This window comes from Empidonax traillii, unplaced genomic scaffold (assembly GCF_003031625.1).
Source record: "Empidonax traillii isolate 1590-97213 ecotype Southwest subspecies unplaced genomic scaffold, ASM303162v1 scaffold832:size729604, whole genome shotgun sequence".
Taxonomy (NCBI): domain Eukaryota; kingdom Metazoa; phylum Chordata; class Aves; order Passeriformes; family Tyrannidae; genus Empidonax; species Empidonax traillii.
Genome location: NW_020956025.1, coordinates 586,528 through 605,026, shown reverse-complemented (window position 1 = coordinate 605,026; position 18,499 = coordinate 586,528). Strand labels below are relative to the sequence as shown.

Below are 18,499 nucleotides of genomic sequence, written 5' to 3'. Positions count from 1 at the left end.
TCCTCTCCCAAATCAAAGATGGGAAAGAGGAGGAAGAAGAAATCGACGCAAGACTGAGCTGTTGCCAAATCACCAGCAGACCTCTGACAGAACTGGAACTCTCCAGAAGGTGCAGGCTGGTTCTTTGAGACCTTCAGAAAACAAAACTGATGTTTTCTTGAGTGATGAATGACAGAGAGCATCCACCAGCTGGGATGAGAGGAAAGAGTCTGCACAACTGGGACACAGAAGGGGCCTCTTGTTACTACACAGTTTACCCATGACAGACACTCACTGCAGTCTATTGGCTTTGGCACCATTATCTGGATACCTCAGGGTGCCAATAAAGGAGAAATAGATGTATTAAATAAAATATTTTTGGCACTGAAATTGCCTGTGCAAAAAGAACCGTGGTGTTCAGACGTGCGTGGACAGCACTGCCTTCCTCACAGGACCCAGGAATGCTGCTCTTTTTTTAGGCACGTTCACTTCAAACCAGGAAGGATGGGAAAAACTCTTTTTGTCCCCGTTTCAGTCACGTCCTTCACTCAGCACTTCTTTGTTTGTTTGCTGCTTCAGAAAAGCAAACTCTGCAAAAGGGGAACAGCAGATTCCTGACAGGACAGGGGCAGCCCCCCAAAAAAAACCTCATCCTCTGCTTCTCTTCCCAGCAAAATTTACCTTTTCTCACTTGTAAAGCAGCAGCAATTTACAAAGAACATCACCTTCATGTTCTCTCACCTTCCTCCTGCTTTCACTGCTCACTGATCTTCACACCAAGGAGTTATATCCTAAATCACAGATTTCTTTTGGTTTTGGGCCCACGTACCTTTGAAGCTGCTTCAGATGTTTTGGTTTTTGATATAATAAGCTATATTTTTGAGCATCCCTCAAGCACAGGTTTGAGTAGTGCTGCTCAGTTATGTAGGAGACACTGGTTGGATATGCAGGAGTAATTCCTTGATTCCTGCTTGATTACAGGAGTCAGGAGAGATTCCAAAGCCCAAAATTAAAAAAGAAAAAAATCATATCTAGGTTTCATGAACTGAAATTGCCAAGGTAAATAAAAACCTTCATGGACTCACACCAGCTTTCCAAATTTCTAACCACAATGGATCTGGCTTTGGGACACCCCCTTTAGCAGCTCCTCAGCTGTTCAACAGCTCAGTAAGGAATTGAAACATTTTACTGTAAACACATGAAGAGCTCTTGCAAACCAACTGCCCTGTCCTGGAATGACCTTTTGATTTCTCCTGGCCCTCACAAATGCCATCCCATAAACATCAGCGCCCAAAATGACACATTTCACCAAAGAAAACCGTGCAGAGGTGGCACAAATACTCACTGACAGACAGATGCCTGCTTCTGGGTTCTGGCTGCTGGTAGGGTGTGCTCACATCCCCCACAGACTGGGAGGTTTTAATCCTGACTTGTTTGGGCAGTCCAGAGTGGGGTGAAGAACTGGTCTGTTGGGGAAAAGGAAGAGAATAAAATCAAATGAGGCTGAGGAGCTCAAACAGCCAAAAGCATCATCATGTTTAGGAGCAAGCCATCCTCACCAGCAGAGATAAATTCTGAATCCTGCACTCTTCCAGAATCAACCTAACTCCCCACAACCCTCACGATTCAGGCCATCTAAGTGATATTAAATTCTGCAGATTTAAGAGCACCAAGAGTTTGGAGAGGCCAAGATGAATTTATTCATCCTTCCATGAAATTGCCTAGATATTATCTAATTAATGATCACTTTTCCACAGTGCCTTCACCTCATTCAAAGCAGGAAGAGGAATGAGACACATCAAACCTCCCCCAGCCAACGAGATCCTGTGTCAATACCTGGAGACACTTTCAATTTTAATCTTGACCCAACACACCGAGTTTTACAAGAGGATATGATAATATTCCCTTCCTCTTGAGTTCCAGAATTCATCTCAACTTCTTTAACTGAGATGAACAGAACCAAGAAACACCCTGAGGAAATTAATTCTGGCCCGTGAAAATGATTTCAACGTCTTGACTTGGTCAAACAAGGTGTGAGGCCACACAACCCAAAATTAAAAGTATTGAAGAGCTGCTCATTTAATAAGCACATCCACTTGCATGGAGTAAAGGGATTTAAATCACATCAACTCCACCATGAAAAGGTTCATGGGAGCTGAATAAAGGGTGCTGATGTGGACAGTCTGGCTTCAGATGTTGCATTCCAAACAGGAGGAAAGGACTGACAAACAGGAGTGAGCTGCTTGATGAAAAAAAGAAAGAAAGCACAAATGAGCCACGGAAAGAGGCACAAGAAAATGAATCTGAACACTGTTCACTTGGTACAAGTGACACAGCTACTGCTGTAAAGTTAATCTGCCTTCTGGCCACGTTTGTGCCAAAGTCAGGGCATTACCTTTCCATCCCCAGAAGAAGAAGAAAAGAGAGCACAACCAAAACAAAAAAAATCTGCATCCTGTACTTCAGGAAAAATAATGCTTCCCCCTGCCCTTCAGTGGGATGAGATCATGCAGCCAAGAAACCTCCCCCAGCCTCGTGGGCTCTCCTGTCAGGCCACCCTGAGCTGCAGAGGAAGCTGGAGGAGAGGGGGAGGTGGAAACAGTGGCACTCACTGAAGGCTTTGCTGTTTGTTTGTGCTTTGAGCAAAAGAGGAAAAAACCCAGCTCATTAGAAGGGTTAATTAAAAGGGCAACAACCCCAGGAGCGGCTGCTGTGGGATGAGGGGTACAAAGGTAGGGGGTTATCATTTAACACCTGGTTTTGTGGCCTGACAGAAGGCTGGGAAACGGGGTTGTTGGACTGTGTGACACCAAAAGCTGAGGTCACCTTTCCTTTCAGGTTGTTTCCTGACAGCACAGAACCAAGGCTGGCTCCACCAGCTCACATCAAAGGCCTTCTTGCCAAGTATTGTCCTTCACAACAGGCAGTGAGAAATGCTCAGGACAAGGAACAGCATCATCCCCTCCTACACCTTCCCAGTCCTTTGGGAAAGGGTTGTTGACACTCCTGAAGGCCCCTGCATTTCCATGAACACGGATTATCAAAATTAAAAAACTAGCAAGAAGTGTATTTAAGTCCTCCCTGACAGTTCCAAGAATTCTAGGTGTGATTATTTCTCAAGTCTGAGCTGCTCCCAGCCTGCAGAAGCTGAATAGGGATGAACATCTGAGATCCACAAGCTGTTCCCAACAGAGCAGCTTTTTGTGTCACACTCTTCAGAGATTTTGGTTCATTTGCAAATCAAATAGCTGAGCTATCAAGGTTTTTTTGGCTTGAAAAGCTGTGTGACCTTAATTCTGAAAAAGGAAAAAAACCAAGAGAGATATTAGATGAGGGAACAGTCCCAGATCAGGAATAAGGGAAAATTCAGGCTCTTTTTGCACTCCTCAGCTTGCAGATAAATTCACTGTCCAAAATGGGCATCTTTGGGAGCCTGGTTTAAAGATTTACTTCTCGTGACGTCATCTTTTCTGCTGAAAAAAAAAAAAAAAAGCAAACTACATTGCCACTCACTGCCACAGCCACCTGTGAACAGGAGAGTGAACCAGGACAATCAAACCCCAAAAATTGGGTATGAATACACCATTATCAGCCAAAGGCAACTTGGTTTCCACTGAGTAAGGCTGAATTTCATGGAATTAGGCTGCTGAAAAATCCCTGGGAGTTGTCCCCATGCTAAAAGGAAGAAGGGCTAAAGAGTGATTTTACTGATCCCTGTTACTGTCACTGTATTTCAGAGATTTAAGGATAAAAAAACCCCTTCATTTTGCTGCAGTCCCAGGGGTTGGTACCTACATGGTTTCTGTCCTGAGACAGCAATAATATTCGAAGGCTTTTCACATTAGAGCTTCTGTCTAAGAGATCCACAGCTTTATCCAGGTCATCTTGGTTTTTCAGAGGGATAGAGAGCTGCAAAATAAAGAAAAGGGAAAAAAAAAACATTAGAAAAGTCAGAAAAAAGTAAGTTTATTTCCACAAATAAACTTACAGAAAAATATCAGAATATAAGCCAGGACTCTGAATGCCCACAAATTTTCATTCCAATACTGTCTCACTGTCCCCTTTCTAATGAGGTTTTCCTCCCATGCCACAGAAATGGCTGACCCTGTGCAAATTTCTCTAAAGCACCAGCCCCCAAAAATATTAATTGCTACCTGAATTTGCTGTTTGCAAAGAACAAGCCAGGGACTTGTCAGCCCTGATGAGAGCGAGGTCTCAGAGCACTTATGAATTCAGACCTACTGATCAAGTGAAGATTTGGTTTCAGAGAGAAAGAAGACGACTTTGCAAGAGGGAATCAAATTAGAATTTAAAACTTGTAAGAAATCAGGCTCAGACACCCTCTATTTAGCCCAAAATGGGAATGTTATTAACCCTGCAGAACTCTCACTTCTGTCTCACTCTCACTGGTGAATGGGGTTCTGCATCTCCCTCATCAGGGATGCAGTTCCAAACAGCGGGAGGGCAACGCCACAACAATAAAAACAAAGGGAAAACCAGTGTGCCCAGGTGAGAAAGGCACCAAAATACTTCAGATTATTAACATGGACTACCCAAGTTCCTGAGAGACAAATGCTGTTCCCTGTGTCACTTCATTTCACCACTGACAGTCCCCCCGAAACCCCCTCTGTTCTTGGACTCCCCTTGTTCCCCGGGCAACAAGACCTCCCTGGATATTTATCAGCCTGCAAGAGTTGCTTTCAACCATAAAATACTTCAAATAACCATTTGGACTTCCCCAAGAGAGTCTCCCAACCACCACCAGTGCCAGGGAGCAAGAGCTGCTGTCGGTACAACACACACAGCACGGTGATGCTTTATCAGCGCTTTGCATTGAAGGAAGAACTGGAAATTCAATTTACAGGCACAGAATTTGGGAGGGGGAGGTGTGACCCTGAGGCCCTGGGAGCTCTGTACCTCGTTGTTCATGTAGTGGAGGTCCAGGGGCTGCCCAAAGGCTGTTTTCACTTTCTGCTGCACATCCTCGTAGCGCACGGGCCGGACAAACGGGATAATCCTGGAATGACAGAGAATCCCTGGCTGAAATCAGAAACACATCCCACACACTGCCATCGAACCAGGGGGCAGAGCCACTCAAAAAACACACTCAGGGAGAGCTGAATTAAAAGCTGCAGAGGCCAAAAGAATACAAAAATTTAAGTATCCGAGTACCTGAACTCAAAATTCGCTCCCTAATCATCTCCAAAATGTGTTTGATATTAAAAGTTTCAATAAATATTCCCACAGCAAAGTTAGTCCTGAACTCCTGAGGGAAGGCAACAGCAGAAAATCCTCTTTCCCAAAGGTGGTCTGTGCCCTGAGCTCCGTGTCAGGTCAGACACCTCCAAACATCTGAATCATGGACTCACTACACTGGCTTTCCAGTTTTCCATCAAATCATGGCATGGTTTGGGTTGTTTCATCAGCCCTGGTATCCTTTCAGGAGATGCAGCTGTTGTTTTTAATGGCCCTTGTGTTAATTGGCTTCCTAGGAAAAGTTCATCTTGCTACCAGTCCTCCACCATCCAGCTATTTGGAAACAATTGTGCTTGTTAAAAAGCAGCCCACAATAACATTTTCTCCATATTCCCTAAGAAACCCATCGATGAAATCACAGCGCCCCTGGCACCACACAAATGTCATTCAGCCCTCAGTGCCTCACAAAGGCTCCCATTCTGCACTCAGGGCATTCCAGAGCGGGAGCTGTTCTCAGGTGCCACAAATCCTATTAACTGAGAAACTCCTCCAGCACAAAATCCTGGCCTGCAGGGTTGGAGGAGCCCATTCCTGCCTGACCACCTTAAATATTTGTGGTCAGCTCTGGCAGCTGCAGGGAAGCCAAGCACACACACACTCACATTCTGGTGCAGGCTCCCCGTCTGTAACTGCACACCGTGCTGGGAGCGGGGAACTGGGCTGAGGGGAACTGCATAATTAGACCCACACACAATCAACCTTTTCATTTTCATGCTACTTCAGAAAAAAAAAACAACCAAACCACCAAACCTTTCTCCCCCCCGACTCTTGGTGCCACCTGAAATGCACCCAGGCAAGATGAGAAGCTCGTGGGGACAGATTTTGGTGCTGAGTTCCCTCATCCCAGCACGGGGTGACACAAACTGTGACGTGTCCCGCTGTGCTCTGCTCTGTCCACACACACCCCTGGCCCACCAGGGTGCTGAGAAGATCTGGCTGACAAAGCAGGCAGCAGATCCCAGTGAGGATGAGTTTTCAAAATTTCTCCCCAGGCACCAAAAGTCAGGGTTGTTTTAGGGATGGAATTCACAGTGTAGGGTTTTGGTGAAAGAAACACTTCAAGTTTTGAGGCAGATCACAAATTACTCTCCACTGCCTGCCCTGCCAACAAAGAATGCTTCTGCTTTCCTAATAAAAATCCCAAAATGTTCTGAGAGTTCCTCTCCATGCTATGGCAAGTAAGAGGCTTCAGGAGACCTACTTTTAATTATCCAGGCAATTTTAATCCACAGCAAACAATGCTGTTTCTGCCTTTTTCTTGTAAAAGAACATCTCTCCAAACCAAAATAACAAAGAAACTTTTACATCAATGAAACAAAAAAAAAAAAAACAAAAACCTTCCCTTGCTCTGTATCTGTTGCTCAATCCCAGCAGGACAGTGATAGCAACAGGGCATCAGGAAGTGAGAAACTAGAAAAGAATGACCCTGATTTGATCAGCTTCGTTTGGTTTGAGTCAAATAAAACCAAATGGGAACGTGTAGGAAGTTTCAGGCTGAATTTATTTCAGGCTGGGCAGTTTAATATCGCTGCAGTTCACCTGCATATAGGGATTATGGAAATAAATCAGTGTTTTATGACACACTGATCTCTAAAAATATTTCACCTAAATTGCTGCTGACTGAACTATTCTCTTCTAAGCAAAGAATCAAAGCAGTGAGGGCCAACTTACCTTCGCTCCCCGTTGTGCTCAAACTTGATCCTGACATCATTCTGCAGGAGAAGGAACAAAAGGTGAGTTCACAACCAAACTGCCACTCAAAAGCATCAGAAGAGGATTTTAATATGATCTGAAGTTTCTTCATGGAAGCTGAAGCAGACTGTGGGAACAAGTGGCTGGTGTATTTTTCAGAGAAAGGGAAGGAAAGGGGTAAAAACTAAGCTGTAATTTTTGTTAACTGTCACTGAAACAGAGGACACTTTAGGAAAATTAAAATACCTTTAACGCTGCATGGGAAAAATATGAAATCGAGTCCTAAGTGCTGATTCATCTCAACTGAAGTTAATTTTCTTTGAGCACTCAAAGCAAAGATGGGAAAGAAGAGAGGTAAAGGGAATGTGTACACCCTCTATTCTTATTCCTACCTTTTATTCTTATACATATTTCTTATTCTTCATCTTTATCCCTATTTGCTGTTCTTCATTCATAAGGCATGTTCTAAATCTCTAATTTTTGCAAAAATGCAGCCCCTGAGACTCCAGGGGGTTCTGCATCACCTTCCCAAGCCCCTCACCTGCATGTGGACGGTTAAAAGCACTGACCACACAACCTGTGCAATCACTGCACGCTCAGAAGATGCTCTGTGGCACAGGAGAGTCAGCATCCTCAACTTTCAACCCTGCACATCGAAGTTCAGACCCCAATTTAGGTCAGAAAGATAAAAAATAAAAAGGGAATAAATAAATAAATAAATAAATAAATAAATAAATAAGCTCTGATAAGGCTCCGTAATTTCTGCTGCACAATTTCTGCGGTTGGAATAGATGAAGCCATTTGTGAAAGCCTCAGACAATAGGCAATCATACATCTAGGAACTTCCAAAAAAACAAAAAGAAAAAAAAAAAAAAAAAAAAAAAAAAAAAAAAAAAAAAAAAAAAAAAAAAAAAAAAAAAAAAAAAAAAAGAGGCCAGGAAATGCTCTTTTAGCTGGAGGAAGTTTCTGGCAGGCCCAGTGGTCAAGAATTCAGTTCAAAGGGCTGGGAATTCCTGCAGGGAATGGATCAGGGAGAAGGAGCTTCCCAGTGCCAGCAACGACCCCCTGCAGGTGGGTAATTGACTGGTAACTTTAAAAGGTCATTTTTTTTAGATGTGGGAAGGGAAAGAACTCACTCTAGAATGACTCCAAAATGAAACAAACTCATGTGAATTGAGCAGGAAGGGAAAAATTCCTGATGAAACAGTTGTTCTTAGACATATTGGATGGAGGAATGATCCCTTTTTATCAGGATTTCAGGGAAAGAAGGTTCTAGATTATTATTTTTTTTTCTTTTTAATGATAGACTGTTTTAAGTAGCCCAGTCTGAGGGAACTGAACAGGACTGTTTGGATGGAATGGGAATTCCAAGTCATTTTTCAGGTTAAATTTCTGACCTCAAGATGTGGTTTAGATCCTGGAACAGCCAAGTAACACAGCTCTCATTAATTAAAATTAGACAACACACTGAAAAGATCTTCAGGGCTCTTTGGAGACCTTTCTTTAACTTGCTGGTACCTAAACAAACTCAAATCACTTCAGAAGCTGTAATTTGGAAGAAAGGGAAGGGGGGAGATGGAATTTGGCATTCACCTCCTGCTGGTTTTTCCACAAGGGATCAGACACTGGTCATTCAGGTCTATTTTTTAAAGAACTAAGAAAAGGTGTTCAAAGTGATCTCAGTGCTCACACTGCAGAAACTCGAGGAGTGAAGCTTTCCAGTGCTTTCAGTTCCTCTGGAAAGCAGGGAGCCCATCGATTTTTAATTTTAAGTCATATAAACTCTCCTAAGAGATGAGTAACAAAGGCCAATCCAAGTTTAGTAGCTCAGCTCAGCTCCAGTTCTGTATCATCAATCACAGGCACAGGTTTTGATTTAAGATGTGATTTTGGGGAGGATTTTGTTCTCCTCCATCCATGGATTTGTCCAGCCCATTGTGGGAAATCCCAGATCCAGCTCAACAAGCGGATTCCGAGCAGGCAAAGCATAAGGAAGACAAACAAAACTTCCAGGGATCCAGGGGCAGCCACAGCTTCCCTGGGCAACCTGGCACCCTCCCAGGCAGGAATTCCTCCCCATTACCCCATCCATCCATCCATCCCTGCCCTCTGGGAATTTAAAGCCATTCCTTGTCCTGGCACGGCACTAAGACAGACACCCCCCTGTGACATCAGGATATGGAAATTAAGGAAGTTTTCTCACCGGAATTTTTTTTTCCTCCACTGCAGAGGCACACTGGGTGGTTATTGCAGGGCTGCCCAGGAGGGGGGGGCTGCTGGCGTTGTGTTTTTTCTTGGAAAGGAATAAAATAATAAACAAATAAACAAAAAAAATGGCAATTTGAAAATTTTTATGCTTGATAAATTTTTTTTTAGTTGATCTGACCAAACAGCATCACAAACATATGCAGGGGGAAGGGAGGATACTCAGATGCTGCAGATTATCAAATATATATATAAATATTAAAAAAATACATACTATTGCATATATATCATTATATATAGCCTTTAATTTTATATAGATAAATCAATATACAAAATACACTATTTTAATATAATTTATATATTATATAAAATTGTACTTATTCTAGCATATATTTAGATTGTAATGTTAATTAGTATCATTACATTATACAGTTATTTAGTAATATTATTAATTAGATTTCTACTATACTAGAAAATTATTTTTATATAATAGATAATATATACTATGTCTAATATAGTATATAATATATATTTTATATATTTATATATATAATATATTATAGATTTAAATATATTTTAGATTTAATATATTTTAATAGTACAGATATTTTAATATAATAGTATACATTATAAAATTATAATATATTATGAAAATACACTATTAATACATATTATTAACATACATTAACAATATATATTCTATATTATATTTTAATATACATATATGAAAATGAAAATTTCCCCCCCCAGCCTGAGCAGGATGAGGGATTTAATCCTGTCAGCAGCCCAGGGGGCAGATCCTCAGTCCCCTCTTTCCCCCTTTCCCCATTTCAGGTGGTCCCTGGAAGGCCCCATCACCTGTTTGTTGGGGTGAGCAGTGTCCTTGTTCTTCATGGTGTCATATCCAGGCAGCCTGTGACGTCTGCCCATCTGGAGAGCCACCAGGTCCTTCATGATGGATTTCAAGGCCTCCTGTTCATCTGCCAGGCACAAGAATTTCAGGAATAAGTGGCCTGTTTTCTGCAGGCTCACAGAACAACAAACCTTTGCAGGACTAAAATGCCCCTCTAATTGTGTTTAAAAGGCTTCACAGCAAACAGCGCCACCTGAGCAGATTCAATTTTTTTCTTGGGTGTACTCCTGGTTAAAAATTACTTTCTGGAGTGAAGATTCCTGATCTAACCAATTTCATGTGTCCTCTCCCACTGCCCGGTAGTTCTGAGGAGAGAAGTGGATTTATTTTGGAGAACTTTGTATGAAATCTAGAGGGGAAAAAAAAAAAGACATGAAAGGAGGGGAATGCTCAGTAACTGCGATGGATGGTGCAAAAAGGTCTAAAAGCCACGGGAAAGAATCTTTCCCAAATTCTTTGAAACTGGAAAAGGTAGAAGAAGTTGCCACGTGAAGTTTTGTCCAAAATGGGACCGTCCTGGCCACTCTGCCCCAGGCACTGCCACAACCCAACAAAGCAGCATCAGATGCCTCACTCTGCTCCTGCCACGTTCCTGGATTGCCCAGCTGGTGTCTCACCCAGCAAGAGTTTTGTAGGGATAAAGTGTTGTTTCCTTGGCAAACACACCCAGGGAAATCCTTCCTGATTCACTTCCAGGGACTTGATCAGCTCTCAACACCCCCAGCAGAACCTGCCCTTTCTAAACGAGTCTGGGTGGACTTGGCCACCAGTTTTGAATGTAAAGCTGTTTGTTTTGGTTTGGTTTTTTTTTTATTTTTGGAGGTGATGAGAGCCCCCACCAGTTATCACAGCCCCACTCATGACAGCGTGTCAGGTGTGCAGTGCTTGGAATTCACAATTCCTCCCAAAGTCCAATCACTCTGAGGAGTCTGACTCGAAAAGAGCCATTTTTTGAAGCTGATTTGTAAACAACTGAAACGTCACTTTTAACAATCCACCACTCGCTCGCTCCTGACTCGTGGCACTGGTTTGATGGGTAATGGTTTGCATTTGGAAGAGCTGTCCTGGGAACAGCTGCTGAACATTAAATGATGGACTGAGTCGCATCTGCATTTCCCTTTGCAAGGCACTCACTGCGACTATTTGTTTCTGCAGTTTCGTGGCGTGTGTTTGTTGGTAAATGCCTCCAAAGCAGCCAGGGGATGTTTTATGCCCAGATTGGCTTCATAATTCATCAGTGTCTGAATAACAAAGCAGATGTTAAAGATGACAGATGTGGGATGAGCACACAGCTGCTGTGGAGCAGCCAGGGAGCAAATGCTCCTAAAAGGAAAAATGGGGGGAAAAAAATATACCTATTTGTGAGGAAGAATCATCCAAAGAAGTCCCAGGGAGAAGTCAGTGTCATTAAAAAAAAAGCAAAGCAGAGCAGAGAAAGTAAAAAAAAAAAAAAATTAAAAAATCAGAATCAAACCCCATCAAATCTCTGCTGTCCAAGACAAGCCAAATGAGACAATAAGCACATTGTGGCAGTGGAGAAGGGAGAGCACTCTTTGACATTCCAACTGCACAGAAAAGAAGCGAGGAGTGTCATAACACAACCAAACTGAGAGGCTGCTTGTGGAGGAGCACATGGGCCAAAGGAAATAATTGCTGGGATCCATCTCAGCACCGAGTAACCCCTTGTGGGAGGAAAACGTGAAAAAACAGTTGTGAATGAAGCTAAAGTTCCAGGTAGGGAAAGCACAACTTTTTCTTTTTTTAAAAAAAAAAACCAGTTTCCAACTTCCCATTTAACCTCTTACCCCACTGGAGTGTCTCCAACTCACTTGTGTTCTCTGATTTGAGCACGGCCTTGGAGTCACCTGGCAGACAAAGGCTGTAACTGTGCACAACAAAACATCCAACCTATGGATTGGCACATCCCTGGAGTTCCCACCACCCAAAACACACCGGGAAGAGCCGGGGTACAAGTTTTCCACTCCACTGCAGTTTGGGTTTGGCCAGATCCCAGCAGGAGGAAGAAGAGCTTGTGTTGGCAGCACTCCTTTGGGCAAGAAGAAAACCAGCTCTGAAAGCAGTTTGGAACTGAGGGCTCCTGACAAGGAATCAGCTCAAAGGATATGTCTGGGAATAAGAGCTCGCCTCGAAACAGGATCATCACTGGAAAATCAGGATAAACCCTCACAATGGTTGGCTACAGGTGTTTGATCCCAAATTCCAGGCTGGGTGAGACTCATTTGTGTGAGGAACTGGGCACAGAGCACAGGAATCCAACCAGCTCTGTGCCTCTTAATACAGATTGTAGCTTGGTAGGTGGAGAATTTATTTATGAGCTGAATTTACAATCTATTGAACTCCCGAGGGCAGCGCCTGGAAGCAGCAGAGCTTCAGGAGTGTTTGGACAACACTCTCAGGCACAGGGTGGGATTGTGGGGGTGTCCTGTGCAGGGCCAGGGGTTGGACTGGGTGATGCTTGTGGGTCCCTCCTGGCTCAGGATATTCTAGAATTCTATAAACCCCAGGCAGTGCCCTGTAAGGTCACTGCAAACTCACTTTTCTCTGTGCCAAAGCTGAAATCTGACTTATCTCCACAAAACTGGAACAGTTAATGTTCTGTCAAAGGTGATGGAACAACTTCAGGTGAGTTTGAATCTTATTATACATTTTCTAGCAGCTTTTAGTACCAAACCATCTATCCTATAATTCATCCCTGCGCTGATGAGATAGGAAACGACGGAGTATTTATCTTTTAAAAACATCAAATCAAATACTGATCTGAGGCCGTGCAGGAGAAAAATCATCTCCAGTTTAGGACAGCACTGTGCTGGATTTAATGCTGAGAAGCATGAATACTCCTTTATTTCCCTCAAAACAGAGGATTGCTACAGATCCTTGGAAAAGCACACGGAGCAGCATCACATTAATCACACAATGCAGAAGTTGCTACAAACCAAAACGAAGCAATCCTTGGGAGCGCACTGAGAGACCCCTGTTTTGCCCGGTCTCCAGCAGGTCTGGGAAACACAAGTTGTGCTTTGTGAGGGAAAGATGTTGTCCAGGAAATGCTTTTCATGTTTTAAAAACTCCGCTCCAGGATTTTTCTGACATGGATAAAAGGGAACTGCTGCTCCCAGGGAAAGCTGTTCCTCCCCACGAGGCGTTTATTTCAACTGGCTTCTGACACGGGTCTGAGCGAGTCAGAAAGGGAAAGTCTTTCGAAAAGAATAAAAAAATAAAATAATAATAATAATAAAAAAAGTGGGTAAAAACAGGAAGTCTGGGAACCCCTCTAACCCAGGATGGTGTTTTCTTCAGTGTGATAATGATGCCACATTAGTTTAGAAGAGAAAAAAAGGGAATAAATCTCTGGTATCTACGCCCACAACAGCAAAGCTGGTTGGGTCGAGCCACCGGCAGATCCAGGGGGTAACGAGGAAATTTTAGACAAGAATCTTGGAAAGTTTCATTTTGAGCCCTGTGCTGTGGGTGGTTTTAGTGGCACCAAAATGCTGCTCTGCCTGATTTTTAGGAAATCACAAGTGACTGGTTTGCAGAGCGAGATGAAAAATCACAGATTAATACAGACACGGTAAATGTGGGATGTATTTAGGGTCCCTCTTCTCCCCCAGAAGTTCAAAGGAAAAGACTGGGATTTGGGATTTGAGCTGGTCCTGACCTGCAGGCTCAGCTCTGTCCCTCCCCCCCCGGGTGTCACTGAGCTGTGGGAGCCAAGGGAAGGAAGTGACACAGGCAGGAAAAACCGAGCGGGATCGAGGGAATGCCGGGATGGGGATGGAGTGTGGGGCCTGCTCAGAGCACCCACCCTGATCACAGCTGCCTAATAAACTCAGGTTTTTCCCATGGGAAGGGGTGTGCAGCTGTGCCATGGCACACACGATGCTGGGCCTGTTCATTCTGCACTCGCGTGTTTACAAACACACACTGGCAAATGGAAATCCAACCCCTTCCTTCCCAACAGTTTTAAGCTCGTGAACCACCTGCCTTGGTTCTGTAGGGGAGGTACAGAGAGATAATCCTGCACCTCAGAGAATTCTAGTGATGGACCTGCACAGATTTGTTGTATTTACCAAATCAAACCAGAGTACAGAGGGGCTGAAGTTGTTGTAGCTTAGCTCCGAGCAACATTTACAATGCTTTATGAACTCAAAGTGTAAGAACTAGTTATGCATACGGACTAAACGAAGGACAGTCTCAGAAAACTCAGCTTGGTTGTAGGGAAGAAACACTGAGGTTGTAACCCACCAAACTCCAGACTTACAACAGGAGTAACTCCCTTGCCCTTCCATATGCAGATATGAGTAAGTTCTGGTTCAGAGCAATTAAGAATTTAATTCCAGCACATGAGACCTCTCTTTAGACTGGAAAGGGAATTAGAAAACATCCCCTCCTCCATAAGCAGTTTTTTGTACAGGACGTACAGTCCAAGTCCAAAACAATTTGAATTAATCAACCAATTTCAGTCATAGCAACTCCTCGCAGCAACATTTTCCCCTTGGAAAAAAAACCCAAAACAAACAAACAAACAAACAAACAAAAACCCACCAGACTTTCTCCAAACTCCTCTGCTTGTTTTTACGTGTGGAAGCTCCATAAAGAAAACACTGCTCTGATGGACTCCCGAGCCGCAATTAACACCAAGAACTGCCCCGATTAATCCGAAACCCATCAACTCCCGTCCCAGGGAGAGCCGACCTGACTCAGGGGGGCTGCAGGAGCTCTCTGAGCCCGGGCGGGCCGAGTTTAGCAAAGCCCCGGGGCAGCAGCCACGACCTCGGGGTGGATGGGGCGGAGGGGGGCACGGTGTTCCCCGCAAACACACGATTTTTTTTTTTTTAACCATTTTAACCAAATCCTTGAAAAAAAAGCCACAAACCACCATTTCCCGGCGGCGCTGCGGGTGCCGCGGTAGGTCCCGTCCGGCCCCTCCACCGCGGCAGGTCCCGGGCCGGGCCGGGCCGCAGCGGAGCCGCGGGGACCCCCCCGAACCCCCCACCCATGGCCGAGGGTGCATCGCCCCCTCCCCTCCCCTTCTCTCCCCTCCCTTCCCTCCCCTCCTCCCCCGCTCCGTGAGGCGGCCCCGCTCCCCCGCGGCCTCCCTGCCGGTCGCTCACCCATGTCTGCGGGCGGCGGCGCCGCAGGCGGCGGGCGCTGCGGGTCGGCGCTGTCACCGCCGCGGCTCCATGGCGGCCGGGCCGATGGCGGCGGGGAAGGAGGGAGGGAGGGAGGGCTCAGAGCCGCCGCGGCCGCCACATTCCCAGGCCCCGCCGCGCCGCCGCCGCCTCCTCCTCCTCTTCCCGGGGCGGGCGCGCTGCGGGCGGGGCGCGGGGGGCCCGCGGTGCCTCCCGGCCCGTCGCGGGGTCCCCTCACGGGGCTCCCCTCACGGTCGGGGTGTCCCCCCCCCGCCCCCCGGCCCCGCACAAACAAACCCGCTCGGCGCCCGCCGCGCACCCGCCGCCGCCGCCTGCCAATCACAGCGCCACGCGCCCCCCGCCCGCCAATCAGCGCCCGCCCGGCCGCGCCGCGGGCCAATGGGAGCGCGGGGAGGTGCATGCCCCGCCCCACAAGGCCCGCCCCCTCGCCTGTCAATCAACCGGTGCCTTGAGGGCAAGGACACGCCCCCTCTCCTGCCGGTCACCCCCACTGTGCTGTCAATCAAAGTGATTGACATGCGTTAGGCCACGCCCCCTCGACCGGGTCCTAAAGCCCGGTGTTAAACTCACCTTAATTAGGGAATCGTTAACGGAGCTTAATTAATCCTTTCCCAGCCTCAGTATACTTACCGCTGTGGCACTGAGTGATTTAGCGCTGGTGATTCCGAATCTATCATTTCTGTCTGGTTTTGAGCTTTGGGGGTAATAATAAGCTATTTTTGACTTTGGGAAACTGTGTCAGTGGAAGTTCTGGGAGAGAGACTCTGAACCTCCAGGTGTCCCGGAGGAGGGACAGGTCCCGAGCTCTCTGACCTTGCTGGTTTCTCTCCTCTCAAGCGCAGCTTGGCAATGAGTTTAATTGTAAGCCTTCAATACCCCCGTTTCATTTTCTCCCCAGTCCTGTTTCTAAGCCCTTCAATCACACACTCTGTCTGTTAAAATCAACCTCTGGCTCTCCAACCTGCAGCAGTGATCTCCAGCCTGGTGTGTTTGGAGTCCAGCATTTCCTCCCCTTTCACTCAGGGGTTTATCTTAATAAGAAAGTGTTTTTGCTCTCAGGAGTAGAACTTCTGACCTGCCACATTCACTCACAGGTTCATGGTGGCTCCTCACTGTCCTTAATCAACCACTAAACTAACCCCCAGTTTCCTCTCCTCACTGCTTTCCAAGTAAAAACACTCCCAAGTGTCCCTCACAAATTCCTCCTTGTCCCTAAATTTCCCAGCCTGGCACTCTCTGCTGCTACATTTAATCTCCTCTCATCTCTATTTCTCACTCTTTCAAAGCCATCAAATCTCCAGGATATTCCAGTTCCTCCTCGTTATCAAAGCCTGGCACTTTTATTCATCACCAGATTCGATTTTAATTCCCCCTCTTTGTGCCAAAGTCATTACAAAAAAGGCTTTTCCTAAGAGAGGGAAGAGCCTCTATCAATTCTCCACTGATTCCAAACCACTCCATCATCACCTTCCCAGCTGATATTTCTTTTTTTTTTTTTGATATTTCTTTTGCAGTCCCTTACGTGTTTGCACATAAAACTCTCAGCTGAAGTTCCTGTTAAGTGGGACTGATTCCATGTCCCTCGTGGAGAAACTCAGTTTAAGTCCAGGAGATATTAGAGCAGCAGCTTGGGACAGGAGCCAGGAGCTCCCAGCAGATGGTAGGAGACACCCACCCTGCAGGAACTCGCTCTTCCCATCTCCAACTGCCCAGGGAGTCTGGATTTCGCTGAAATCCCTCTCTCCCCGCTTCATCAGATTGAAAATAGAGTGATTTGTCCTTAACAGCTCATCACTTCACCCACCTGTCAAGGCTAATGTGTAAAGCAACAATTTTATCTGCTGGTTTCCCCGTTTTCCAGACATTCTCACGTCACTATCTACATGAAGTGCCATCAGGACTTTTTTTGGGCCACTACAGAACCTCACACCCTTTTTTTTTCCCCCCTCCTCTTACAAGCTGGTAGATCCTCCCTGAACAGGAATCCAAGTTTCTACCAAAATAGACACCCCTATTTTGTATAACTTGAGAAGAAAAGTGTAATTCCTTTTTTTTTTTCACCTTAATGCTGTACTAGTTTTGTGCATAATTAGAGAATCCCAGAACGGTTTGGGAGCTTAAAGATCACCCAGTGCCACCCCCTGCCACGGGCAGGGACACCTCCCACTAGCCCAGGTTGCTCCAACCTGGCCTTGACCTTCCAAAACTGCAGCTTTCCAGCAAAAAAAAACCAAGTTTCACTCCTCCAAACATACTTAACTCTCCTATTTATTCAGATCGTTTGGGGCCATTTAACGGAGAATCATCAGCACAGACATGCATGGAGACTGTCCAGGAGCTCCTACATTTCCAGGCAGCCCATTTTGGTTTAAAAGAACTTTACAGGGGCCTGATGGTTTGATGCTGGAGGGAGAAAAGGAAGTGTAATCCCTATTTTGGGGATTTAAGGGCACTGCACACAGAGACAGCGTCTCGTTAAAAGTTACACAGGAAGTCTGGAGTGGACCTTTGGGATTTACCTCCTGGCATCTTCCCCCCCGTGTCTTAATCACTCTGCCATCGTCTTCTTTTCTATTTTGGTGGTGTTTCCATTTGCTGAAGTGGACCTGACTCAAAGAGCCTCTTTTCCTTGCTATCAGACGTGCTATTTCTCCTTTCCTTCCTGTTTCCTTTCTTGTTTAGGTAGACACATCCTCCCTGGGGAGCTGAGCAGGCTCCCTGTCCCAAGCCAAAACTTCCTTGTTCTACGTCTTGGACTCCCCAGCCAGAGAAAGTGGGGGAGGAGGAGAAACCCTGTAAATAGAAGCAGAGAAGCCCAGGATGGTTTGGGTTGGGAGGGATCTTAAAAGGCTCATCCAGTGCAACCCCACCAGCCCAGGTTGCTCCAATCCCTGTCCCATTCCCAGGAACGTGCCTGGCTGTGGACAGATTCCAGCAGAGGGGGCTCTGAAGCTGGATAAAAACCAGGAGCCTTTCTGCTCCAGGAGAGGGAAAATGAAGAAGGAAGAGGAGGAAGGATGTTAAAAACACGGGCAGTTTCTAGAGCAGCACTGAGAAAAAAGCACACAATGAAATGCTCGTTACAGTCACGGGCCCCCAAATCATTTCAGGCACCACTTTTTCCTCTACCACCTCTTGCTGTGTTACCATGGAGGTTTGCTTTCATTTTTAAGCATTTTTAAGCCATTTACTGCTCAGTGATTAATGATGTGCTTTTCCCTTAACATTTGGTATCAGAGCAGTGACTTTCCCAAGGTCCCAGAGCAACCCAGCTGTGCCA

General features: G+C 45.6%; 1 protein-coding gene across 2 annotated transcripts in view; it reads right to left on the bottom strand.

The window, feature by feature from the left end:
- The window catches only part of MAP3K3 (mitogen-activated protein kinase kinase kinase 3), a 27,987-nt gene extending 12,648 nt beyond the window's left edge, over positions 1 to 15,339 (bottom strand). Inside the window, exons 1-7 of one of the 2 annotated variants that reach the window (XM_027902003.1) lie at positions 15,181 to 15,339; positions 9,991 to 10,112; positions 9,131 to 9,220; positions 6,907 to 6,947; positions 4,897 to 4,996; positions 3,775 to 3,888; positions 1,325 to 1,445 (exon numbers count right to left, since the gene is read on the bottom strand). In XM_027902003.1, coding sequence (XP_027757804.1) covers positions 1,325 to 1,445; positions 3,775 to 3,888; positions 4,897 to 4,996; positions 6,907 to 6,947; positions 9,131 to 9,220; positions 9,991 to 10,112; positions 15,181 to 15,184 — 592 coding nt within the window. In that variant the 5' untranslated portion in view covers positions 15,185 to 15,339. The remainder of the gene's footprint in view (positions 1 to 1,324; positions 1,446 to 3,774; positions 3,889 to 4,896; positions 4,997 to 6,906; positions 6,948 to 9,130; positions 9,221 to 9,990; positions 10,113 to 15,180) is intronic. The other variant, XM_027902002.1, reaches the window with a different exon arrangement.
- Between the last annotated feature and the right edge of the window lie 3,160 nt (positions 15,340 to 18,499).